The sequence below is a fragment of the Sparus aurata genome, chromosome 4 (assembly GCF_900880675.1).
Source record: "Sparus aurata chromosome 4, fSpaAur1.1, whole genome shotgun sequence".
Taxonomy (NCBI): domain Eukaryota; kingdom Metazoa; phylum Chordata; class Actinopteri; order Spariformes; family Sparidae; genus Sparus; species Sparus aurata.
In genome coordinates this window covers 28,694,121-28,721,881 of record NC_044190.1, presented here as the reverse complement: position 1 = coordinate 28,721,881, position 27,761 = coordinate 28,694,121, and the positions used below count along the sequence as shown (strand labels likewise).

The 27,761-nt window shown below is 40.2% G+C and overlaps 1 protein-coding gene across 1 annotated transcript; it reads left to right on the top strand.

The window, feature by feature from the left end:
- Positions 1–9: 9 nt before the first annotated feature.
- rps6ka2 (ribosomal protein S6 kinase, polypeptide 2) lies at positions 10–23,912 on the top strand. Its single transcript, XM_030415267.1, has 22 exons — positions 10–754; positions 3,811–3,927; positions 8,626–8,707; positions 9,679–9,759; positions 10,344–10,423; positions 11,300–11,406; positions 11,501–11,538; positions 11,649–11,791; positions 13,104–13,174; positions 13,627–13,715; positions 14,133–14,197; positions 18,414–18,516; positions 18,700–18,845; positions 19,204–19,326; positions 19,792–19,881; positions 19,993–20,151; positions 20,300–20,461; positions 20,572–20,648; positions 20,972–21,089; positions 21,188–21,244; positions 21,563–21,643; positions 21,992–23,912. Exons 1-22 carry the CDS (start codon positions 650–652, stop codon positions 22,169–22,171), a joined length of 2,274 nt encoding a protein of 757 aa, XP_030271127.1. The 5' UTR covers positions 10–649; the 3' UTR covers positions 22,172–23,912.
- Positions 23,913–27,761: the final 3,849 nt, after the last annotated feature.

Here is a 27,761-nt window from a genome sequence, read left to right as displayed (position 1 = left end):
GACTGGTGACAATCCCTTCTCCTGCAGAGAGAGAGGGGGGGGGAGAGAGAGAGAGGGAGATACACACACATGCTCGGGCAGATATGTGAAGAGGGAGCTCAAACACACCTCTCCTGATTCAGCGGAACAGATCTGTTCGTCACCTCTCCCTTGGCCGCAGCCTTTTACGCAGCGCGCCCTGCCGCAAAACAAGACAATCCCCTCAAAACACACACAGCGGGACCTGCCCCGTCCGCGCGTCCGTCAGCCTGCCTGTCCAATCTGCGTAGATTAACGGCTCTGTTACAACTCTGACTGACTGACTGACTGCGTGTTTACTGGCGTCCACTGCAGAGGAGAGCAGAGGAGAGGAGGGGAAAAAAAAGAAAAAGAAAACGACGGGCTGAAAAACCTTCCCGGAGAGAGACGAGCCGCGAATGTGAATGATGGGAAAACTAAAAAACAACGACGGCTGCGTTGAGGACGGGCCAACGGATGGACAGAGGGACAAATAGATAATAAAACAAAACATTAAAAAAAGGAAGAAGGAAAAAAAAAAAAACCAAAGAAGCTCTGTTTCTTCATCTCCATCTTCCGGACCTCCTGCAAAGGGGAGATGGTCATCATTATGGGATAGGCGCACGGGTTCTTCCTTTTTTCGCCCATTGCCATGGATACCAGCACGCGAAAATTCACAGTGCGGAGATGGTTCTCCATCTATTTGAAGAGCAAGGCGGCGAGGAACAAGAACAGCACCGGCTTCTGTCAGCTGGAGGTGAGTCGACCCCCAAAGCCACCCCAGAAGGAGAGGCGCAAACTTCAACATCAAACTAACCTGATGCAACCCTCCGTGCCATCACGCACAGATATTCACACACACGCGTGTGTGTGAATATCTGTGCGTGATGGCACGGAGGGTTGCATCACAGTTGCACCATGTGTGTGTGTGAATATGAAGGCCCCCTCTTAGGAAAAAGACATGGGAACAGGGTGTGGGAAGGACTGTGCGTTGTTTGGATTTTTTCTTTTCTTTTTCTTTTTTTTTGGTTGTAGAGTGTTTTCAGGAGTCACTGCAGCATCGTTACAGCTGTTGCTCTGCCTGCCTGTCAAGAATCCAGAAAGCAGAGGGAGGGATGGGATGGGAGGGAGGACACTGGGTTTTAACTGAGACAGAAAGAGAGAGGGGGAGAGAGATACGAGGGGGGGGGGAACAGGGCTACATGGAAATACAATCCGACAGACTGGGGACGCTCGCAGGCAAAGGAGCAGGCAAGGCAGGCAGGTTGATAGATAAATGAATACAGACAGATTGATTCAGGGGATGGCAGCAGCAGCAGCAGCAGCAGTGGAGGAGGTCTATTTTTAGCCCAAACAAAGCGAGAAGAGGTGGTGTTGCTGTTTGCGGCACATCCACCTGTATGTGTGAGGTATAAATAGAAACTCCCCCTTCCCTCCCCTGCTCTGGTCTCTGTTGTAGTGACGACAGCTGATGAATCAGGCTGACAGGCCGCCTACCTGTTCGTGTGATGGTTAGTCCTCCCGGCTGGCAAATGCCTGCTTGTGTTTTTGTTGTTACCTGTTTCGGCTAAGGTGTCCACATCTCTGAGGTGGAGGAGCTTTGATTGCTCCATGTCACGTGGCAGGGGTGGTGGGGGGGGGTGGTGGGGGGGGGGGGGGGGAGTCCTCTCTTACCTCACCTTCATGGGAAGGAATGGTCAGAGTTCAAGTACAGCTGAGGATCAGTCTCTCCAGATGGCCTTGAACCTCCTGTATTTCCCTCGCGCTGGTGGACGTCACTCAGTCTGTCCTGCTGAAAAATCAAACTCTCTGTGGGCTTAAACTTTCCAATCAGTGACATCACAGCAGGTGTTTTGAAAAAAAGTGTGAAGCCTAACTCACCGGCTCAGTAGATTATAGTTATCTCATATTGACAGTCGGGCTGCAAATTACTGTTATTTTGGTTATTGTTTAAACCACTTATTATTTTCACAATGAATAATTTTGTCATTAGAAAAACACTCTTCATTTACTATCATAGATTACAAACTAAAGTGGCAAAATGTTACATTCAAGAAGCTGCAACCAGCAAATGTTTGACGATTTTGCTTGAAAAAAAAAAAGACTGAAATAATTATTATCATAGATTAAAATCAGTGAATAATTTTCCTTTTCGATTGACTAATGGACCAATTGTTGCAGCTCTTATACCTTTGCTTTTCATCTTTATGAAAAGATGTATTATCTAGTGTAATGTGCTTTGTTTAGGTCTGTACACCAGAATTTGAGCTTCAAGTTATTTTTTGGCACAAACCCTGATGTGAAAATGAAATCAAAGCAAGGGTACAATATTGTGAAAGAAAATCCTTCAGCATCTCCGACTGTTTGGGTGGGGTGTGGATCTGCGCCGTTGCTATGCTGTCATGTCGTGTGCTGTCAGGTTTGTGTCACTGAGGATGAATGTAATGCTCGGCTTGGCTCTACACTTCCTGTAGGATCTAGACTACGACAAATAAAACCTATATGTTAGGAATTATCCCCGTTATTGTATAACCACAAGGCACTGCCAAGAGGGTGAGATCAATGTACTTATATCCTATATAAATGTATTTATATTTAAGGAAATATTAAGAATCAAGCAGCGATTCTTTTAGAAGCTGCTCTGGAGCAACAACTATCTCTCCTGCTGTCAGATTTTGGTATTGCTGTGATAAGAAAGCAAATCTCAAAGACTGAATTTGAGACCTAATAACTTTTCCAGCAGCTCGCCTTTGATTAAAACTGTAACAGGGAAACAAATGTGCTGCTTTTGTTCACAGACTCGATAACACTCTCGCGGCGGAGATGGCATCAAATAACTTCCTATCTCAGCAGAAACAGATCTAAGTGACAGTGTGATTATTTTTAGCTTCACATGAAGCTTTGAGTCTGAGAAAACTACTGTACTCTGGAGCCCGGATAGGGGGACAGCTCTTATGCCGTTATAGAAATACTGTATATTGTAGTGATTCTGTCCTAGTGAGGCCTCGAATGTCCTGACAGTCGATTCCTCACTCAACACTAGACTAGAAAGTACATTAAGAGAAATAAGCTTCAAATATCTAGAGGTTCGCGCAGTATTTTCTGTTTCCTGCAAACCTTGTTCCTTCTATAGCATGTGAACATTTGGTCAGACAAACTGAACTAACTGGAAGATGTGTCCGTGGCTATAACAACAGTATAAACCCCCGATTCAAAGCATTTTTTTCACTTTTCCACGTCAAGCTGCACATTTGAATGTGTCAGCGCCTCCTCCCGAGAATACAAACATCTCAGGGGGAGGCAGAATCGCGACAGTAAACTAAGAATGAAGTTTTTTGTGAGAGATTTCACGAAAGCTATCAAAAGGAAATATAATTTACAACCAGTGCCTTCTTAGATAGAGGGAGAGACTGGGAGCTTTACGAAATTACAGTGTATCGTCACGCTGACCAATCTCAGGTTAGTTTTGTTGATCATCTGCTTCACTGAGCAGACTGAATAGGCTGAACAAGGCAGCTTAGACTATGCATCCATGCACCGGCAGTGACCTCAGCCCCATACCTATACAGCAATAACATAATGGCTCATAATTAATGACCACCTGTCTGTGTGTGTGTGTTTGTGTATTTATGAGTGTTTTCACTTCACTTTTAATTATTCATTTTAATCAAAATGGATGTTACATAAACATTATTTCATGACGCTGAGTTGTTTCTGATTTCACCTCTTTATCGCCTCTGTTTTTCTTAACTTCTCTGTTTGCAAATTCTTAAACAACATACTAACGCTGACTGTCTGTTTCTCTTTCCTCAGGATGACAGTATTCTTAAGGAGATTGACATCAGCCACCATGTGAAGGAGGGTTGTGAGAAAGCAGACCCCTCTCAGTTCCAGCTGCTTAAAGTGCTGGGACAGGGCTCCTATGGAAAGGTATGGGAAACACATTTTTACCATGACTGCTAACACCCAAGTTTCACATCAAATCTAAGGGACATCTGAGCCGGAGCAGGTTCTCTCAAATCCATCGGCACATCGCACTGAGCCAGGGATCTTGGAATAAGACAGGAGATCAGTGTTGACATTAAAGATAACCCATGAGACTAAGCCCAATGCTGACTACTACAGGTGACCCAGTAGTGTATTATGTTTCCTCAGCTGTACTACATTATATCCACTCAGATTTTCTGTAAACAGTTTACAGTTACATGCACTATATGTGCACGCTCATTCACAGACACTGATATGCAGCTATGATAGCTTCCACTTTTCTGGGAGGTCTTTCCAGGAAATAATAGACAGGAGGGATTCTCTCACATCAGGACACAGGAGGACTAACATCTGACACCGTCAGTGATTTGATTCATCCTGAAGGTGTTAGACGGGTTTGAGGTCAGGGTTCGGTTTGGGACAGTCAAGTTCTTCAAAACCAAACTGGGGAAAGCATCTTATGATGGGCCTCGATTTGAATATGAGGTATAATCAGCTGAAACAGGAAAGGGCCTTGCCCAAACTGCATCCACAAAAGTGGAATTGCACTTTGGACAAGTGGTGCAGCATTAGATTTCCCTTAACCCATTAATGTCCACAATGGAGTTTTATGATTTCCTTCACAGGACTTGGAGTACTAGCTGAGCTTAGCACAAAACCACTGAAAGTTTTCAGGTTATAGTTTGAGACTGCAGTGCAGATTGTTCACATTTTTTTTTCTTAACAAATGGTTATCCATTTGTGATTTGAAAAGAAAATCAACTTTGTCTCCAAATTTAGCTCTTGACAGTTTAAACAAATGTTGTGTTTCCACCTCTAACAGAATACAAACCTGTAGGGCTTTTCCTCAACATATCAACATTGAATATAGTCTATAAGTGGAACCAAGGAGCCTGGCTCAAACTGTGAAATAACATCCTGAGACCAGAGTACACAAGAGTACATGAGTTGGGGGTGCCCACTTACTTTCTGCCCATGGGTGCAGATCCCCCAATTTCTGAAAAACATGAATTGCCCCCCCCCCAATAAAAATACCCTAAATTATTCAAAATTGAACAAATTGAACATCTCTTCATATTTTGATATTGATCCATATCAATTAATCATGCATAATGTAGTCCCATACACTGGGAGAAAAGGAAGATGGTGAGAAGAATTGGGGATCTGGGAGGGTTGGAGGGAGGTGAAAGATAAGAACATGAGTAGACATTATATGCCGGAGACCCTTAAAATTATGATTTACTAATATAACAGTTAAGTAAGCAGTTCTACGCGCTGTTGGCTGTTTAGGACAAATAAACAAGAAAGGTAAGCACAATAAATGATTCCCTGTGCAGTAGGGGAGACTTGGGTAAGTTGAGCCACAGGGTAGGTTGAGCCACCCCTTGTTGCTGGGAAACGGTAAAAAAACATTGATGTTGTGACCAAATATTTAGGAGAAAGGCATCATTTCATGGAGTCTGTGAAGGTAAGAACCACATGGGTAAAGTGGTTAGACATTTATTTCCAAAAAAACATTTTTCACTCTTGAAAGTGAATTTAGTCTATCGTAAGTTTCATGAGAATTGTGTTTAGAACAAAATAGATAATTTTAAATTTGTTTTATAAATCAATTGTGGTATCTATGAGCTACAACATGAGGTCATAAACCTAGCATAAAAGTGCACCATTTTAGCTGTGTGGACCAATAAAGTCAAAATGGTAGCTCTGGGGTAAGTTGAGCCATTTGGCCAGGGGTAAGTTGAGCCACCCAGCAGAGGTGGGAGATGGATGGATCGAGGGAGAGATGGGGATAGATGGAATAAGAGTAAGATGGAGGGTGGAGTTTAACGAAGATGGAGAAGAGAGGATAGATAGAGGAAGGAAGGAAGTATGATGAGAGGATGAGAGTTTCAGTTCAGATTGTTCAAATGTGTTACTAGTCCATAACTGACCTCACTGTCAGCAAGGACACCAAGAAACTATGAGTCTGGACCAAGAATTCAGTTCTAGTGTTTTCTTTCCAAAAACATAGCTGTTAATCTTCACTTCCCAAGCACACTTTAAGGTATTCTCATGTTAACAGCAACAACAAAACAGCTGTTTAACAGTAATATGCAATAATTATAAAAAGGTTATTGTACCTGTTAAATTGTGTATAATGAATACAAATACACATGAATGTGAAGAAGTGACTGTTATTTAGATAGGGAGAAGGTGAGGGAGGGGTGGGGTGGAGGTGGGGAGGAGGGTGGGGGGGGAGTAGGGACACAGCTCAACTTACCCCGCTCCTATGCTCAACTTACCCCATACACGGGGTAAGTTGTGCCACAAACCACTTTTTTTGGACATGCTATATTATCGAAACAGTTATGTTTACACTCATTCTGTTTGTTTGAAGGGATGCACAACATCCTGAAATATATGCAGATATATTAGTTAGTGACAAAACAATGATTGCTTTGATGTAGTGATCCTAAATATGAAAATTGGCTCATCTTACCCCAGTCTTCCCTACTTTTTGAATGATATGGCGAGCCTCTACGAAGTTTTGATTTATGGTGACATGGTATGAGTTGCATACGGGCAAAGTAAAAATCACTTTTGTGTCCCCCCAATCCTGACATCGGGTCTGCACCCCTGTTTTTGCCATAAAGTTTGTGTCTTTTTTCATTGTTTTATTAGTCATCATTAGATAATAAAGACCTTCCATTTTCAATCATTTCTACACTAGAAGTATGTCACCTCATGCCACAGATCACAATGTCTTTTTAAATTAGTGAAGGTCCACTGAATTGTGACAGTGTTACTGTCTGAACGAGGCAGACATGAAGCCACAGCAGATGTTGGCGGGTGGATGATTTCCCCAAAGCGACAGGCCGGCTGAGCCGGGTGAGGTCAAAGTGTGGCCTGGTTAGCATGTTGTCAAAGCTAGCTAGCTGTTGCTAACACAGGCTTAATTAGCATTTGGCAACTCCATGTGAATCATAGCTGTTATCAGAAGTGCAGTGAAACAGCATTCATGTGACTCCCTTATAACTGGCACTTACTTATTATCATGAACTGAGGTTGGCACACTCAATATCCTCTTTTAAATCACCTGTCAAAACGTTTACAGGAAGGCCTTTTTAAAGTAAAACGGTTTACTTTCTTTCTATCCATCCACATTTACCTACTTACCTACTTTACCTACTGTGTGTTCTGTTGGTAAAGTTTAATTTACAGCAATGCATCATATTGTGTAAGATTATCTTGTTACATTGTACTTCCTGTGAGAATCACACATCTTTAAAATGTCAATTGTCTATGAGCTTATATAGATAGCTTTGTTTTATTTTGAGTTCTGTGACATTTACCAGCTAATCCAACAGTTTTTTTTGAATGGCCTTGGTTATTTAGCTTAAGAAGTAAGACAATCTCAACTCATAAAGAAATCCTTCCCTTTATCATAAAACTAGTGCAGTGCCCGTTAGAAAAATGTATTCCTATAGAAAAGTGCGAGGTTAAGTAGCTTTTTCATGGATGGCCAAATGAGGCTGTATTTGAAGGTAGGACATCAGGGATATTTAGGTTTGTTGTGAAATCCAATATTCCAGGGTATAATTGGCCGTTTTTGACTATTTTTGATTTTGCCATTATATTTCACCTTAAAAACTATTTACATGGTGTCTTTATTTTCAGCACAACCTCGCGTGTGACTGTACAGTTATTTTTTTATTTTGACATTCTGTTATTACACAATGGACAATGTTGTTTGCTAAATATGTGCATACATTTTTAAAAATTTACAAAGTTATATGTAACTATTTACATTTAAATGCAGGCAATGCTCATTCAGCATTCTCCTCATTGTTTTGACACATTAAACGAAAAACCGACTCCACTACACACTAAACACACTACACCAAACACTACATAACACACTAACTATACACTCCAAACATGCTAAATGTCACAAATCTCTCAACTCTCAATATCGCTGTCTCCATCGCTGTCTCTACATTGACCGTAGTTGCCTGTCATTCATCTGCCTCCGTCCCTCCCGCAACTTCCCGTTCCTCAACAACCAAACTTGCTGCTTGGACACTTTCGTGACAAAAGCCCGTTTTTACCATTTCTTCCTGCACCAGACACAAAGCAAACGTGACAGCAATGTTAGTGAAAAAGCGTTGCGGACATTATTTACCCTAAGTCCGGTTTTGGACGTGCCGGTGGGTCTGGTCCGTCGACTCGGGACGTGGGCCATGTAGGTGAGCTAGCGGCTAGCAGCTAGCTACACACGAACATCCACAGATTCCGATTCCACTTTGTTGTCCGCACGTCTCCGGATCTCCTCAGACCCGAACAGACTCGGTCCGGACTCGTTTAGTCTCATTAATCCACAACAGTCAGTTTAGATGCACCGAACAGATCTGTCTGATCCTGATCTGCAGAGATATTTGAGGAACACACACATACACACACACACACACACACACACAGACAGACAGACAGACAGACAGACAGACAGACAGAGATTCCTTGCTTTTATAGAGTGTCTTAGAATGTTAAACTAGTGTTTTGAATTGTCACAAACTGTTGCAAATCTCAGATAAACATGATGATGGCAGTGATACATGGTGGTGACAACGATGATGATGATGATGATAATGATGATTCCAGGTGTTTCTGGTGAGGAAGATCAGAGGAGTGGACAGAGGACAGCTGTATGCCATGAAGGTCCTGAAGAAAGCCACGTTGAAAGGTACAAATGAAAAGCCGAACTGTGAGATGCAGTGAATTAACCTACTAATACTTGATTTCATACCTTCCTCATTGTTACAATGGCTTCAATATTTAGCTGATACATTATAATTGTCAGTCTGCATGAGGCGCAGCTGACTCGTGATGAGTCAGGACAGCCTTTTTGGACACATGAGAATCTTAGAAATAAGAAAAAAAAGGTTACCTGATTTTCCCCCCTTTTTATATTTTGTTGGAAGGAAAAGTTTAAAGATGTAAAATATTCAAAAACAAAAAGCAGCATCCGCAGAGGATGTTTTTCACACACAAGATGTTTCTTGTGTTTGCGTCTTATGCCAGGCTGTACTTTTCAGACACTCTGGTTCAACCTACATATGTATCTGTAGCATCCAGAAACGGACTATACTGAATCTTGATGGAAACGCGCTACATTGCAATAGCAACTTTTTTTTTTTTTTTATTGTCTGTCCATTTGTAATCTGTTAAATGTTGTTTAAATGTAGAGTTCTCAGAGTGTCCCACATTCAGGAGGATTTTGGGTAAACGAGGTTAGGTTGTACTTTTGACGCAGATAAACAATTTTGAGTCGAATGAGATTATTGTAAACGAGGATATGCTGTACAAAGGCGGTTGAGATGTCATGTGCTGATTTAGTGTCTTTGTACAAGCCTTAATCCTCTTAACCCGCACCCCTGGAATTTAAATAGTTATGGTCTCATCCTGTCAAGGAGACAGATGCTGCAATAACTCTGTTATTGTAGTTTCCACTGCACTACGGACCCGCAGCAACATTAGATGGGTCCAATTCAAGTGACATCTTTCAGTTACGTAAATGCAGTTTCATCCAACAGAGGCCTACTGGCTCCTACCTAATGGTATGAGAGGCTTGTCATGATTAATCTCAATATAGATAGAAATAACAGACTAACATTATTAAGCAAATTTGTCTTGTCTCGCTGTTTCTTCACTCAGTTCGGGACCGTGTGCGGTCTAAGATGGAAAGAGACATTCTGGCAGAAGTGAACCATCCATTCATAGTTAAACTGCACTATGGTAAGTCTGACTGTGTGATCTGAATATCTGTCTTTTTTGAAATCACAGTTTATTCTCATATATAACAAACTAGATCCTCTTTTTTTGGAGAGGCGATAGCAGAAAAGAAGGCTTTGATAACTTTTTAATGCCCAACTTGTCTATTTGCTAGCTAGGAGTTTGTTTTTCAAGGGGGGTTCTTTGAAAAATTAATAAATGTGGAGGCTAAAGGCTGAGCAAACATGACTCTTTTATAGCAACCCACTACATGACAGCTATTACTGTGCAGACTTTACTGCTGAACGATTCCTCTGGAGCGATCAGAGCTGTTCCTCGGCTCATCACTCAATATGAGCTGTTACCCGAAGGGCAGGTCGGGGAAATAATTGTTTTGATTAGATACCTATCCGTGCACTGAATGCGTTTAAATGATGCTGAGATTGTTTGACACCTGTTACCCAGCTGTTATCTGCACAATATACGCTTATTCTGCTTAAATACACCTTTAAATCCCCAATATAGCTTCAATATGTGTGTGTGTGTGTGTGTGTGTGTGTGTGTGTGTGTGTGTGTGTGTATGTGTGTGTGTCTGTCTGTCTGTGTAGCCTTTCAGACAGAGGGAAAGCTCTATCTGATCCTAGACTTTCTCCGCGGAGGAGACCTTTTCACTCGCCTGTCAAAGGAGGTAGGTTTGCTACTCGCTGGCTCTTTTCAAGCCTTTGCTTCTCAAGGTTTATTATGGGCTGTATAACACTGATGCAGAATCACAGGGAGGGATTATACCTGCCATCATTGTCCTCGTCAACGCTGTGTTGATGTGACCCTCGCCTCGGTTACTTTTTATGCTGATGTATTATCAGTAAACAGAGACCGTCCTTTTTCTTTTGGCTGTTCACATTGGGTTTTGCCATCCATCCTGAGTGCTCCAATCACAAGTGGACAACTTCAAGCCTTCAATTTACACCTCGACCGCAATTTATATGCCTCGACATGTGTCTCAAGAGATCAGATCTCACTTCCCTGCTCTAAACGCACACAAACACCTATATCACTGGAGCAGATGGATATGTTTTTTTTTTTACACAAAGAAACAAATCTCACCACCTATAACGTGTTGCAGAATTATTAGTAGTATGCCGAAATAGTGGAAAATGTTTGTAGGCAGTTTTTCACAAAGTTAATAGTTTCTCCTAATGCAAAAAATCCCAAAATTGAGCAGTTTTCCAAGGGAGTCTGGTGACTTTCATGCGACTACCTCAACTATCAAGTGTGTCCTCAATGTGTCCTGGAGTTGTTCACACCTGTCCACTTGTGATTGGATCACTCAGGACGCATGCTGAGACCAAATGTGAACACAGGGCCTTAGACTCAAAAAGTCTAAATCAATCAGTGTACTGAACATGCCAGCCGTGGGAAGTTTTTTTTTTTGGCGGTTGAATGAAACTTTCCCAACTCTTGGAAATTACTCTTATGCTTGAGTGAAGGAAACACCAACAAACAGCAAATGAAAGAAAGAAAGAAAGAATTCCTTTGTACAGCTTATTTTCTCTATTTGTTCTAGGTAATGTTTACAGAGGAAGATGTGAAGTTTTACCTTGCAGAGTTGGCCCTGGCCTTAGACCATCTACACAGTCTGGGCATCATCTACAGGGACCTAAAACCTGAAAAGTACAATCTCATAAAAGCTTGCTTTAATGAATCTATTTATTTTACAAAATGATTTCTTTTGAAAGACGATTTTAATGTTCTCTTCTCCCAACAGTATTCTTCTGGATGAAGAAGGACACATTAAGATAACAGGTCAGTGCATCCAACAATTTTCTGCCTTTTCTGTTCATCTTTTACTTCATTTCAATCCTTCTGCTGACCTTGTTCCCCCCCTTCTATGTCTCGCTGTCTCTCTGTTCCAGACTTTGGATTGAGTAAAGAGGCCATCGACCATGATAAAAGAGCATATTCCTTCTGTGGAACAATAGAGTACATGGCTCCAGAGGTCGTCAACAGGAGAGGGCACACGCAAAGCGCAGACTGGTGGTCATTTGGAGTGCTTATGGTGGGAATTGTTTCATCATATAACAGTCTTTTTACTTCACAGCCTTTCATGTGCACTTGTGTTCTTTTACTCCGAGCACACAGTCGATTTTTGTCTGATCACGCTGACAAAACCAGCTGGCATGAGTTTACTTTTTCTCATGAGCCAAACACTCGGCTCTTGGATATTGCGCCAGTGCAATGGTTTCTTCATTTGGCTTTCTTCTGGCAGTAAAGCTGCTTAATTACCATATCTGGGAGATTAGGTCCCATCACTTTCAGTAATCGTGCATCTGTTGGATTCTGCTTGTTTGGTGAGGCTGGTGGCTTATTTTACTAATACTGAAAATGAGGTTAACGTTCACTGACAGCTTGCAGCTACATCAGGGCAACAGAGAAAAAGTGTCATCCCCGTCTGCCCTTGGTTAGTATAAGGGATAAATATTAAAATAAACAAACAGCTGAACCATTTACAATAAACACCCTCTGGACTAAAATTATTTGTCCAACTAAAGACAGTTGTGGAAGGAATCAAGTCAATTTGATTTAAATAGTATCACAAGTCACAAATGACACCCTCTGTCCTTAGAGCCTCGATTCGGATAAGGAAGATCTCCCCCCAAAAAGCCCTTTGACATGAGCCTGTTTTATAAAATACACACAATATGTGAGGTAAAAAATGACATTAAAATGACATATAATTTAAAACATTGTAATATAACATTTGTATCAGGTAAATACTATTGTAATCATCCTGGAAAGCAGAACAAGCTATCTGTTTTTCATTGTTTTTATTGTTTTGTTTTGATAGTTGAACTGTGGGTCTCTGTGAACAGCTTGTAAAAATAACTTCTTATTGGATTATTTGTAAATGCATTATGATCTTCTTCTAGATCGTCTAGATCTACTACCATCATTACTGTGAAGATATGAGCTTACTGTTCATCAGAAGTTGTAGACATGTCGCTCCTTAAAACTTTTCACAAAGCTGCAGTTGTGTCGCGGAGGTTGATTAATGTCACAGATGAATAAATGGCTGTTTATGGGTGTTGTTACACAGCGCACGTAACTACATTTTAACTAGGAGCATTTATATTGCAGAAGCCGGCCGATGGTTGTGATCGAGCTCATGCAACAGCGAACTCATTTTTTATGGAAATATTAAGGCACAGCTTTAGCGTTTGTTAAAGCTTCTAATCAATTCAAACAAAGTGTTCTTCATATGCAGGGGAAGTGAAAAATATAACTTCAAAGTTCAGAATAATCCACTCTCCATTAACAGTCGTGACTCAGCTGCAACGTGTTCTAAAAAATTATCATCATCTGTTTTCCAGTTCGAGATGTTGACAGGATCGTTACCGTTCCAAGGAAAAGATCGGAAGGAAACAATGGCGCTTATTCTTAAGTAAGACAGAATTTAAACTGTTTATTGTTATTATTCTTAAAGCCCTTTATATAACCCTAACTCAAAATGGTCCAAATATAGTGTTTAAGTGCTGTTTTGTGTTATCTGTAGAAGAATGTTTAACATGTTTTCTTGTGTTGATGGTGTTTGATGAGTGCCTTGCTGTTAGTGTATGTGTATGAGTGACAGTGGTTTCATACATAGCATTTGCAGGATGTTACTGCGTGTCTTTGATTATAGTACTTACTGAATAATTTTTCATTATTTGAGATAAGCTGCTTATATGCAACCTTCAGCTATCAGCCCCAGAGTATCCCACTATACCTGATTAAACAGAACAAAGTCTTAACTTTAAAAACAAACTCACATTGATCCACATTGAATAATTATGTTGATGTATCAAAGCATTCACTAAACATCTGTGTACATGTTTCTCACCCGTGTCTGTATAGGGCAAAGCTGGGAATGCCACAGTTCCTCAGTCCTGAAGTGCAGAGTTTATTAAGAGCACTCTTCAAGAGGAACCCTGCGAATCGACTAGGTACAGTATACGTAAACGCTGATATGCAGATGTGCTGGAAGAACCTCTCAATGTTTGTGAAATGTAATCCAATTACTGAGGACAGTTCTTACCTTGAGGGATACAGATTGGGATGATACGGCTGCAGATTACAGCTGCAACCTAAATAAAATCAATCATTTTGAACACTTTGCACACCAGCTGAGTCACACAAAAGACACGTCACACAGATCTGGGGAGCTGATACTACTAATAAACCTCTTCCTTTATTATGCTACTTGTGTTAAGCGATATTCCATCGTCAATTTGGCAGTGCACATAAAAGACTTAATAAAAACTGGCTGTATACTTGTTTTATTCTATTTTTAATTACTTGGTGTTTTTACTATGCTGTCTGCTGTCCTAAGTGAACAGTGTCTCAATTTGTGTGACGAACAGGTGCAGGACCAGATGGAGTGGAGGAAATAAAAAGACATCGCTTCTTTGCATCCATAGATTGGATTGTAAGTACAATGTGTGAATGTGCTCATTGGCATTACACACATGCTGTTTACAGCATACCAAAAAAAGTGTTTAAAGACTAAACAAATTATATTGTTTGCAAGTATGTGGCACAGTTGTGGAAAAGATCTGTAAGAAAATACCCTGTCCTACCACCAACGTCTACACCTGCTGCTCATTCATGCTGTATATTAATTTTATGTGCACAGCTGCATCAAATGTAATAGTTTCCATGAAGTCGTACATCTGAGATTCACTGTTCCTATCAGTGTTTGGGGTTGAAATTTAAAAACATGTATTTTAAGAGCAGCACGTCTGAATGGCATTGCGGTGTTTGAAACCCTGAAGCTGTTCATCCACTTCCTCGAGAGTTGCCCACATTCATGAATCGTTGAGCATCCTTTAGTGAGAGATTTTGCCAAGTGCCAAAATCTTCCCTTTCTGCCCGTCTCTGCCAACTGTATTGGAATTAATTCTCTTATCTATGTATAATACCCTTCCTCGTGGAAGGTTTGCTCATGCGCACGTGTTCTGGCCAGTGACATTACCTGTGCCATCATAATCTAAACTTGGCATCCACTCCTTCTTTTTAACTGTCTGCACTCTCGCCCCAAAGCTTCTTTTTAAGTTGCCTGACAGACACCACTGAGTCCTGCTCAGAAATCTGAAAGCTTTGATTGCTGCCCCCGGGTAACATGTGAGTCTTTCTATTGCAAGCCCTGAGAAGAGAAGATAAAAGCAAATGGACGTTCTTACACGGATGCAAAGCAAAGCGCTAATGTAACGACTGGATGTAAGAATTTTAGTTCAAAACATTTAGGTAAAAGACTCCCACACACTGCCTGCTTCACTTGCAATAAAGTTTATTGATAACAACAACTTAGACCTTCATCAGGTTATATTGGGATAACGGAATGACTGTTTGAGTAACCGAAACGACAGTGTGCGGGAGTCTTTTTCCTGATTTTGCCGGTCTTCAGTCTTCTCCTAGTCGACCCAAGGTGTGCAAAAGCTGCACTCTGTAGTTCAAAACAACAAAATTTAGCTAAAATGATCAAGAGAATCTGAGGAAACGACAGTGCTGACATTATGTCAAGCCTTTGCTTCTAAAGGTTTATTATTGGCTGTATAACACTGATGCAGAATCACCAGGAGGGATTATACCTGCCATCATTGTCCTCGTCAAGGCACATGTATTGTGTTGAAGAGACATCTGCTGAAGTTGGCGTGCTGACCAGGTAGCTCATGGACTGAAAAACCTCTTTCTCCCGGTAGTCCAAACCTCCTGTGTTAGTGGTGTAAACACCAACACTTCCCTGGTAGTCCAGCTAGCTGCACGGCTAACTGAGCTAACAAAGCTACAGCCGTGGCTGTATAAACAGAGCATAGTTAGCAGCATAAGCAGTTACTCTGGTCATATGCTGACCATATGTGTTGGGTGTATGAATTTGAGGTAGCCAATTCTTCCATATTGCACCTTTAATGTTTGGTAGCCTTAAAGGACAGAGGAAGACCAGCTCATTTGTAGTTTTATCAAACTTAGATGTGCACACCAGCGGGACGGTTGACTGTGACTTTGATAGTCAAAAGCCTCATCAAAGTAATTACTGATTAAATGATTGTTTTATTGATTGAGCAAGTGCTCCATGGTCACACTGTTGCACCCGTTCCTTTTTATCAGAGATGTTGGGAAGGCTTCCTACTCGCGTTTATCCGCTGCTGTGAGTAGCAATGCTCTCGTCTCTAACAAAATCCACTATTATCTGCTTTGCATGCCCACTAATCTCTACCCCCACTCTTACACCTCACTACATCACTACCTATTCACCCTTGCCAAACACCACCATTTTTTCCCCGTTTACAGATGGTGGTGCTGGCTTTGAGGCCACAAGCTATCAATAAGAGGCTTACGTTCTCCTCCAAACTATGCTAATTAAATCACTGTGCTGTATCAGGCCTGGTGGATCCCCTGTCACCCATCAGGACCTAGTTTGACTTTTCCTCTTTGATCCCGAGTCTACTGTTAATGTCTATATCTTTGAAGGAGACCCTCTTATAATAAAAAACTGACATTAGCTGCATCCTCACCTCGTCAGCAGGCATGCATCACAAGGAATGTTAACTGAAAAATAACATAACAAGTAGGAGTGTTTATTAGTGTTTAACAGTCTCACCATAAATCAAATCAATTAAAAAAAGAAATCTGAATGATGCAGGCCTGTCATGGTTATTTGATGTGTAACCCTGCCAGACTGCTCACAGCAGGCAATGGTGACACCCACAGGACATACTCAGTATTACACTATAGTCAATGAAAAATGAGGTGTGCGCATAGTCTGTGTGCTGTTGTACTGTAGAATGGGCATACATTCATTCATTCATTCATTCGTTCATTCACTCACTCAATCACTCATTCAACCTTTATTTTTTTTATCATATATTTTTGTATACTTTTTCCACTTTATAAACAGCCAAATACAATGTAATTCATTACATCACAATAACAATAAAATAACAATTACAGATCGTCACACTGGACACTTGTCAATTAAAAAACAAAGGGTAATAAAATGGGTACAAAGTACTTTTACAGATTAAAAGTGGAGAAAGGGTTAATAAAACTAGAGTAAGGGTTAGGGTAAGACAATAGAAATATTTTCATTTTCCTTCCTTCCTCCATTTCTTTCTTTAAAAATTAGACCAGACTTCATAAAACTCTTGGCAGTCATAAGTCCTTGTGTTAAACAAATTCAAATGAAGCGGTTTCCATCATGAACTTTGAACCATTTATCCAAAAAAAAAAAAAAAAAAGAAGCTTGGTCTGATTCTTCCAGCGATGGAGAACAATCCTTAAAGCACCAATAAAACCTGCCAGTGGAAGTCCAAATTGGTGTTCAGATAGAACTGGTGGCAGCAGATACCTAATATTCACAGCTTGGGTGATTCTCACAATGGTTTATGCAACCGCTCTCCAATACTTTTGATGACCTCTTACCAGAGAGGACAAGCGAATGAAAAATCACACAATAAATGAAGAAAAGTACCTTTCAACACTTCCACAACCAGTTCCATTATTTGAACTTTAACTTGACCATACTTATACCAGTGTATGATTTATTTGTAAAGAGTAAACTTGCTCTGTTCATCTCTGACTGACCATCCGGTACATGCCGTGTTCGTTTAAATCTCAAAAGAATCAATGAGGACATCATTTTCAAAGATGTAGAGACTACAGTTAACACAAAATAAGTGCACACAAAAATGATCCACGAGAAAACTAACAAACAGCAACAGCACACTGTTAAAAACAGTTACATTCAAGAGCGGAGTAGTTTGTAATCATGGTTATAAATTGTGCTGCATTAGTGTTAAGTCGTAGTGTGTGTTGTAGAAGTTTAACAGTGGCTTAGTTTTAGACTTGGACTGAGTATCACTTTACAGTACAAGTCATATGTGCCCTTATTTAGTGATTGATGAGTAATGAGTAATTACAGACAGTACCGTTGCAGTGCAGTTTTGAGGTACTTTTTTTCCACTATTTTATACTCAATAACATACTCAGCTACATATCAGAAGCAAATACTTGACATCTTCTTCACAACATTTATTTGACAGATTTAGTTATTAGTTACATTTCAGATTCCATGCTGCATCAGAGACACATTTTGAATCTTTTTTTTAAATCAAATTCAATAATTCACACTGATAATCTTTTGACTCTTAAGTACAGGTACTACCACAACGTAAAATGTGCTACTTGAGTTTATTTGATATCTGTTAGTTTAAGACTTATGCTCAAGTTTTACTTGCCAACCATTACTTTTCTGTCTATTTGTATATTCACATTTTACTCTCTTCCTTTAATTCTCCGGGTAAAATTTCAAGATCAGACTGTGTCATTGATGATGCAGCTAATTTTTGCATTAAACCTGGATCTATAAGGGATCAGTTTGGTCAGAGATGTGAGACAAAAGTTGTACCATTTAAATTTAACAGTTGTGGGAGCCAACCTATAATGTCATTGATTATACTCAATCCAGTGACTTTTAAAAATAGTAATTCAATGTTATTAATGTTTGTTGACACACAAACTTAGTTCACTACTTTAAGATGTATGAGCATGACTTTAACATTGCACCTGATCACTTGTCAGTTTCGTGTTTCAGCCAGCTGTTGCTGATCAGTGCCGATATTGATGAATGTCGTTGTTTTCTGTAGAAGTTGTACAGGAAGGAGATGAGGCCGCCGTTCAAACCGACGGTTGGAAGACCTGAAGACACTTTCCACTTTGACCCGGAGTTCACCTCCAGGACACCCACCGGTAACTAAAACATACAAACACACATGTATTGATATATTAACACGTTAATCAGAAAGTATAAAATGATTCCCTTAACTGATGAAAAGAGCTTAGTTGTTGTTTTAGGTGATGATGTATTTGTACTGTACTTTCCATTAAAAGTCACTTTTGCACGTTTGTATCCGTGTGTCTCTGCCCATCCAGATTCTCCCGGCATCCCTCCGAGCGCAAACACACACCAGCTGTTTCGCGGATTCAGCTTTGTTGCGACAAATCAAATTCAGGAACCTACTGTTGCTACGGTTGCACCTTCTCGCCAGGAGGTGAACAACATCAACCCGATAGCACAGGTACTGTATGAACTGTGTTTCATTGAGCAAACAGCTCATGTCCAAACTCCTCACCTAATCAAATGATTACACTCATGCACTGATTGGAAAACAAATGACCTGTAAATAAATCACAGAGTTGGTCAGTTTTATGAGCCAACTGACGGATAAACAGGTTGAATAATTAAAGAGATTGGCTATTTAATGACGCTGACCTTTCTCAACATCACTCCCATAAATCACCGTCAGCCGTATTGAAGCAACTGGCTGCTGGATGAAGCAGTTATTCCCTCATCTAATATATGACTCTGGCACATTTGGCCGTGACGGATATATGAAGTAAAAAAAGTGTGTGACTGATTATTTGTGTTCCCCGCAGCATCTCCGTGGTGACGTGGCCTTTAGTGATGTTTATGAGCTCAAGGAGGAAGTTGGACAGACGGTGACTTCTGTCCGCAGAAGGTGTCTGCACAGAGTTACGGCTGTGGAGTATTCAGTGAAGGTAGCGGAGACTAAACCTTTATTAGCATTTCTGCACATACATGTTAAGCATTCACAACTTCAAACGCACCTCCAAATCCAATCCACAACATTTTATAGGCAAATACACTTTTCACTCAATTATATTTGTTCAGCAAAGTTAAGTTACAAGTTACTTTGCAGATTACATCCTGCATAAGAATCAAAGAAGCAGATATTTAAATTCATGAAATGTATTGGCTTTGGATTTTTTTTAAAGACACTGATGTAGAAAATCTGAAAAATGCAAGCTATCTTATCCAATAATAAGCCAGGCTGATGATCGGTCTACCAGGAGCGTTGTCACGATTCTGGAAATTGATACGATAGACTGAATCACCATGGCGTTGTGGTCACAACAGCCATTACTTTCCGGTAGAAAACTGGCGACTGATTTGTACTGTTGAAATAAATGAAATTCTTTTGTGCGTTTCTATTTTCGTGTCAGATTATTGAGAGGGCGAGGAAAGACCCAGCGGAGGAGATCGAGATTCTGTTGAGATACGGACAGCATCCCAATATTATTACCTTGAAGGATGTGAGTGTGACACACCACAACCATGATGAAATGAAGAGCAGCACTTCTTCTTCATCTTTATAACAGTTTTTAATAAGCGTCGCGTTGTGTGTTTGTTTTTTTTACCATCAGGTGTTTGACGACGGCCAGAGTGTGTACCTGGTTCAGGACTTACTGAGAGGGGACGAGCTGCTGGACAGAGCTCTGACGGTGCCAAATTTTACAGAGAGGGACGCTTCAGACATCATCTGCACTCTCGCCAAGACTGTGGAATATTTGCACTCACAAGGGGTAAGACGGAGGGACGGGAAGGCTTCCTGACATCACTGTTTTGGAATGTTTACACTTATTTGCATACTACTGTTTGGTTTAGAAGGTTCAGTGGTTGTTGGAGCAACCTTTGACACTGACTAATAATGCATTCATTTTCTTTTTCCAGGTCGTGCATCGGGACCTGAAGCCTAGTAACATTCGCTATTCTGATGACTCTGGACTCCCAGAATGCATCAGGATATGCGATTTTGGTTTTGCCAAACAGCTCAGGGCTGAGAACGGCTTATTGATGACCCCCTGTTACACAGCAACCTTCATGGCTCCTGAGGTACGGTATATTGATAATGACAATAAAAAGTTGCACCGACATGAATTATTGAACGGATATCAAAAATACACTTTTTACTCTATTGAAATTATTTGTGTGTGTGTGTGCAGGTTCTGAAGAAGCAGGGTTATGATGCAGCCTGTGACATCTGGAGCCTGGGGATCCTGCTCTACACCATGATAGCTGGGTAAGTTTCTCCATGTAATATTTCCATTTTGTGCGAACGCTCCCCCTGCTGCTTCAAACAGGATGTTTAAACTAACTCCCCTGGTGTAATAACAGTGAAGACAGTAAGAGACTGTGTGTTTTACCCGTGTCAAATCAAAACTTATTGCTTCTCATCTTTTATTGTCTATAGATTCTATAACGTCAGGGGTTTTAATTCATCAAGCGATGTTTCACGCCGGTTGTAGATTTTAGCAGACTCCCTATGGCCTGACTTATTCCCCGTTATTGTAACTCGCCCAACCATTGAATGGCTCTCTGTAAATGTTTATTTTTATTGGCCAGTTTCAGTCCGTTTGCCAGCAGCTCTGAGGACACGGCGGAGGAGATTCTGGCTCAAATCGGCTGCGGGAAATTCGTTATCACAGGAGGGAACTGGGACCTGGTATCAGACACTGCCAAGGTACAATTTTTATTTTATTTTAGGAGAGGGGACATACATTTGCACATAAAATGGTGCACATAAATATCACCACTGTATGTCTGTATATATTTAATCAGGACTTGGTGATCAAGATGCTCCATGTGGACCCTCACCAGCGCCTGACTGCCCCCCAGGTACTATATCTCCATAATATGCTGTACAAGACAATGGGTCCCCTTCAATACTGTTAATAGTTTTAACTGTAGTATTAAGCATTTTCTGTTGAAAATGGAAACCTTCAATTTACTACACATGGCGTGTTTTTAGTCATTTATACAGAGACAATGAACAGTAGAGGCAATCATTTGACACCATTTCTCTTTTCCCACATGTACACATCTTCTAAATCCTTTTAGTTAAAGTTAGGATAGTATGCAATATTTACTGCATCTTAGCTTGCTGTTTTGATTTGAGCAGTATTTTGAAATCATTTTTGCTGTGATGCACTTCAGGTTCTCCGTCACCCCTGGATTGTAGACAGAGACCAGTTGTCCGACAGAGCTCTCACCAGGCAGGATGCACTCACTGTGAAGGTCAGACCTGGGTGCATTTGTGTGTTTACAGTAAATATAGTCAGAATATTGGACCTAATACAAGTGTGATGCCAACAAATTTGGGACAATTGTTAATAAAAACAGAATGCAATGATTTGAAAGTACTTTTAAACCTATAGTAAAATTAATTCAGTACCATGATATTATATTTAGGTTATATGTAATATTAAATGTATGCATTTAGGTTCAAACAGAGTTAATGTGAGCATCAGTAAAAATGTGTTTCTCTGTCTGTCCGTCAGGTGGTGCTGTCTGCCACATTTTACTTGTAGGACATATTAGGCCAGGGTTCACATTTTATAATGCAGTCTCCTTTTATTCCACCAGGGGGCACTGTGTGCCACCTACTCTGCTCTGAGGCGCTGTGCTCCAGCTCCACTCCTGGAGCCCGTTCAGTCCTCCAGTCTGGCTCAGCGGCGAGGAATGAAGAAATTAGGGAGTCCCAAAGTTAGTCCAGATCCCAAAGAAAAGGAGCGACCCCAACAATCTGAGTTAAACACAAAATAAATCAAACGTAGGCCCACATAATTTTAAGAAGACGTAGTGTGTTTCCGAAAAAGCACAGACCTAGTCATGATGTGCTTAAGGGCCTGTAACTTGAATGTAGCAGATCAACAAAGTAAAATCCCAAACTGAAATAATGTTTATCTAAATTTTATCCTCAGACAGCATTTCTTATTTTCTTTCATGGATATAAAACTGCAAGGAATAGGACTGGTCTGAGTGGACTTTTACTTTGTTTTGATCACACAAGTCGGGACACAGTTAGAGCTGTGGTGCAATATAAACAGACTACTTGTTACCTGCCTTGATGTATATCTACTGTAGCACCAGCAGCTTAACGTGGGACAAACCATTCTGGACAAAGAGGTATTCAGTGCCACAAACAAGATGCAAATGAGTTTACTTTAGTTTTCATTATCCGTACATACATGTTTTTCATCAGGAGTTCATGGACAGCCATAACGATACCGCCTCTCACAGTCAGTACTCTAACATCTTGTCTAAAGTTAGACATGCAGTAGAATGACTTCTAATTGAACGAGGCACTGTCAGTCAGAAAATCACTTTTTTCCTCAAACCAAACTTCTGAATCCAGAGTTGTGCATGTTAAAAGTGTAAATATTCTACCAAAGGGAATTATTACGTTAACGATGCCATTAAAGTCCTTTTCTTCATGATAGGCTTAATAATTTTACTCTATGTATTGCTGTCTTCCATAAAATGCAGCCTTTTGACTCTTATGAACTGTATTGTTAAATGTGTCACTACTGCACTTCCTACATCAGACCGAACAGTGAGATATGAAGATGTTTAAGTTGAGCGAGGTTTGTTGCGTTTATTTATGATTCATAAAATGTTACTTCGCTTTACAAGTAGTCATACAGGCAGGGACACCTGGGGAGCAGCATATCGCTCTTTGGTTAACGTCACACTCGCGGCAAAGCTCTGTGACGCCTGTGCTACTTTGTATTATTAACTCTGCACTCAGTGTGATAGTTCATCTTTCTGCGTGTGCTCAAGTGTGTCAAGTCGCTTTGCCAGTAGGCTTCTGTTAGCTGATCGCCAAAACATCTGAGAACCACTGTGTCAGAGGATTGTACATACTGTCGACTGCTGCTGCCCTGATTGTATCTGAAAATAACTTCAATCACAAATACGAGGTAAGACTAAACAGGGTGTTTGGCAGACATGAGTAGCACACTTTGTGTTGTACGATTACAGTGTTGTTACCAGTAGAAAATCATGATATTCCACTATTTCTTGCACATACTTCCTGGTCGGGGGTCAAACCAAAACATATTGTGACGTGTAACCAATAGACACTGTAGCAGGGATTACAGTCATTCTGTACACATCATGTTTGCTGATACACATACTGTATGTGTTGTGATGCATTGCACAAAGTGTGAGAGGTCGAGCCGGGACTGATGCAACTATGAGTGTGAAGACGAGGTTGTAGATATTGTGTTGTACAACCGCACGGATGAGGTGAAGCTGTAAATATTGTTTACTAATCTAGATTGTACATACTGTCATGCAAAACCACCAGTGAAGAGGCTGGTGTTGTACAACGAGCAGTGAGACTGTATATATTGTGTTTGCAGATCTATTGAGATTGTACATATTATATTGTGTTGTGCATCCATTGCTCAGAGTGTACATACTGTCTATACCTGGCCAATCACTGAGAATATTGGCTAGAATGCCAAAGTTTTACAAATAAAGGAAAAGAACAGAAACGGCACAGAAATGAGTGAAGTGTTTTTTTTTCTTTTTAAATCATATTTGAGTACCATGGTGGCACTCAAATATGATATGATATGATGACGTGTGAATGTGTTTAAGCATTTACCTGAAGTTCCCACCAAGGGATTACCATTAACATTTTGACTCGTCTCAGCAGTCAAAGCACATATTTTATGCATTCGCTCTCTCATTTCGCAGGCTTTTTTGCCTGTCATGTTATATTCAGCCTGAAATGCCGGATTTTTAATATGCATTGTAAGGCTATTTTACAGGCTTAAACCAACAAAGAGACAGAGCTCTAGAGCTAACATTTCAGATTTAATCTATAGCTGTATGTTTACATTTGTATTTGCAAGAATCAGAGCAAAACAGGCTTATTGAACTGAAAGAAGTCTTGACAGTAAGAAAACTGTAGCCAAAAAAAGTTGTACTGTGTTTAAAGGCAGACTATATTGTAAAAAATTGCAATGCATGCTTTGGTGTTATTTATGCAAAGAGAATGCAGGAGTAAGTGATAAAAAAGTAAAAAAAAAAATAAAATAAAAAAGTTGTGATTTTGTTTTGTCTTTTATATGGGTGTGCCATGATGACTTTCACAACATTGCACGGTACGGAACCATCACTTCGCCTGCATTTAAGCAGAACATAAGTTATTGCCCTGCGCGATCTTTAGCAGTAATTTTTGGTTGGTAAATGGGAGAGACAACTGTGTCATGTCTGCATATTCACAACAAGAAACAAGGACGTGAGTTTGGCGGTGTACATGTAAGGCCTGATTGGCAAAATTTGTGGAAAAATTACAATGATGGTCAAATCTGCATAAAAGTTGCAGCGATTTAACACAGTTGCAAGGTGGTGCAGACTTTTTGTAAGCTGTCGCAATCACAGCTAACAGCTAACGATCAGAATGAACAATACTCGGACCCTGAAAAAATGATTAAGGGCAATTTTATTATTAGCATTATTAGCATACTTCACTTTCCTGTAATCTCAAAGCATGAACTAAATTGATGAAATGTTATCAGGGCTGTGTGAGCACTGTATAGAACAAATTATGAGAGGCAAAAATATAAGATCAACATCGTCAAGATAAACAGATTATTAGAGCAACGACATGTGACACTTAAGTGCATTTATGTATAAACAAACCAATCAGTCTTTGCACAATTACTTTGAATACCCACATGTTTGATATTCAAGTAAATGTGTAGAGATTTCACCACCTTTACATCACAGTGCAGAATAAAATATGAAAGGCATTACACAGAGGTCACTGTGCTTAGTCTGCTGTGTGCAGTTGCCACATCAATGCTGTTTTACATTCAATAGAAAAATAAACTGTTTCCAAACACGAATAACCCCTTTCTAGATACTTATGAAGGTAAGCCAGAAAGAAAATGACTTTTACCTACAACAATAAAATACTCTTAAATCCCTGATTTACACAGACAATAAGAGTTTCTTTCATGTAATCCTTTTTCCCCCAAAAATAAGCAGTTCACCATTTGAAATCCAAGCAACATGTGTTAAACTCAATACAACAGGGTCATCAATAACTATAAAAGATGGAGAAAATCTATCTCATTTGCTTTGATTACTGTGAAATCTAAACTAATCTCAGGCGGTGAGAGTTCAGCGCCGTCTCCCTCTCTATCCATCATAACAGGGCAGCAACTTTTCAAAGCCACTAGATGGCAACCAATCATAGCCGATGCTCCTACTCTCTCTCTCTCTCTCTCTCTTTCGATTTCTTACCAGAAGTTGTCCCTTTAGAGCCATAATCTTATTTTTTTTTTAAAAAGAAGAAGAAGAAGAGAACGCTTTAATTTATATCAACCACCAGGCTCACACTCTGTTCCATAAAAGCTTTTAGCAGGCGCTGAGCTGATGTGTCAGGTGGGTGTGGCAGGCTCATCAGCCCTGACATTTAAGTGCAGTAGTGCTCAGAGCAAAAGGGATTGGAGGATATGAGTAGATACAGATGACAAGCCCCCCTGCGAAGATGATTGCAGTGGAGTGACAAGAGGAGACCAAACAACAGATAGAGGAAGAAGAAGGTGTCGGGAGGGGAGAGATGAAAGGCAAAAGAAAGAAAAAGAGCTTCGGGAAACAATAACTCAACCCAACAATTACAGCTTTGTCAGAATTTAGATTATCTTCTATCTCAGGGAGAACTTCAGAATTACCACTCTTTAGGTTCTTTATATTTTAAAGTTAATATCGTCACACATATCATTTAATTTTACTTTGGTGTACGATCAAATAGTTTTAATGTCAGGTTCTGGTGTTTAGTGGTCCTTAAAAACCAGCACTTACGGGTGAAATTGATAAAAATGTTGAGTAGGAACCTTTGGTTTGCACCTTGCCAACCTTTAACTGGAAAGCCAGTGATCTGGTCACTGTAATACCAAACTGCTAAAGTGTCCTTGAGCAAGTAACTGATGTAACCCACCCTGGAGATGCTGTTGTGTAACTGACCGTCTTTTGACATTTAGATTTACAGCTCAATGGAAGGTCCTCTTCTGCAGATAAGACAAAACATCATCCGATCAGATGAAGAAATGTTTGGTAGACAACTAAAGGCTCCTGTTTGTGGGCAGTTATCTCGGTGATAAGCTGACGGTAGGTGCAGGAGGTTCTGTATTCACTCATGTTTAAGTGCTGAGTGACCAAAATACTGTCTTCACTGTAACATAAAATATGAATAAATGAAAAAGTATTGAGCACTAATAACGGCATCCAAAATACAGGAGAAATGGGAGCTATTGATGGCAGTAGGTAAAAGAAAGCCTTGTCTGGAAGAGAATACAAAGATGGCATGCGTCACTTTTTATTTTACAGAATTAAGACTCTGAGTTTACATCATTTGCACCTTATTATCAGTATTTATCTTTGTTTTTTGTTTTTGTTTCCCTTTGATGCCATTTTTATATTTAAATTTTGGTAAGTATTTACAATAACCACCATTGATAAAAAAAAAAAGAAGTTTATCTTTGATTCAACTTTAGCAGATAGATATTTCTCTGTTAACAAACAATGAAACGCTTAACAAACCACTGATAAAGTAATTTTAAAGGTTTGTTCACAGTATTCATAAACCATTTACGAGGTATCAGTCATTCATTCATTCAAACCTTTCGAGAGAGGCCATCATTTTCAATGATGCCGAGCATGAACAGAGATATCAATTAAACAAACAGAAAAGAAACCAGATTCAAATATAAATGCAAAACATACTACAACAATTACAAGCTCGTAGCAGATGATTATCTAATAAGTTAAACGAGAGAGACCGCAGCTCTGGCTGTGAAAGCAGTCCTGGAAGAAGAAGCCAATCACTGGAGCGAGTTAGAAACGGACCAGGGGTTCCAATGTAATGTGGATGTAATATATGATTTCAAATCGGAGCTTTAAATATAAACAGAGAGCAGTGATTATTACGTCTCTCCGACAGAGAAGGCCGACCAACCTTATCTTAGAGGACACATTAATGAGTACTGTAGCTGACATAGTTTGTAGTTTGTTGCTTTTTCATTTACGGGCAAAACATTGGCATTAGACGTATGGGCAGAGAGCAGAGCCATCTAGTGGGAAAGCCAATTCCAACTGACCATTTTTCTCCAGCCATACTGGCTAAAATAAAGATGGATGCAAATGAACCATGAGGAACAGGTGATATTAAAAGTCAGACTCTCTCTTTGTGTATCCGTTTCTGTTCCTCTTCTGCTCAACATTCCTCTTCCGTCGCAAAACAGAGTTCGCAAGACAAGTGACATACACACTGTGACAGGGACGGAGATCCCACCACCTATGGCACTGGGTGCGTGCACACACATGCACACCCACA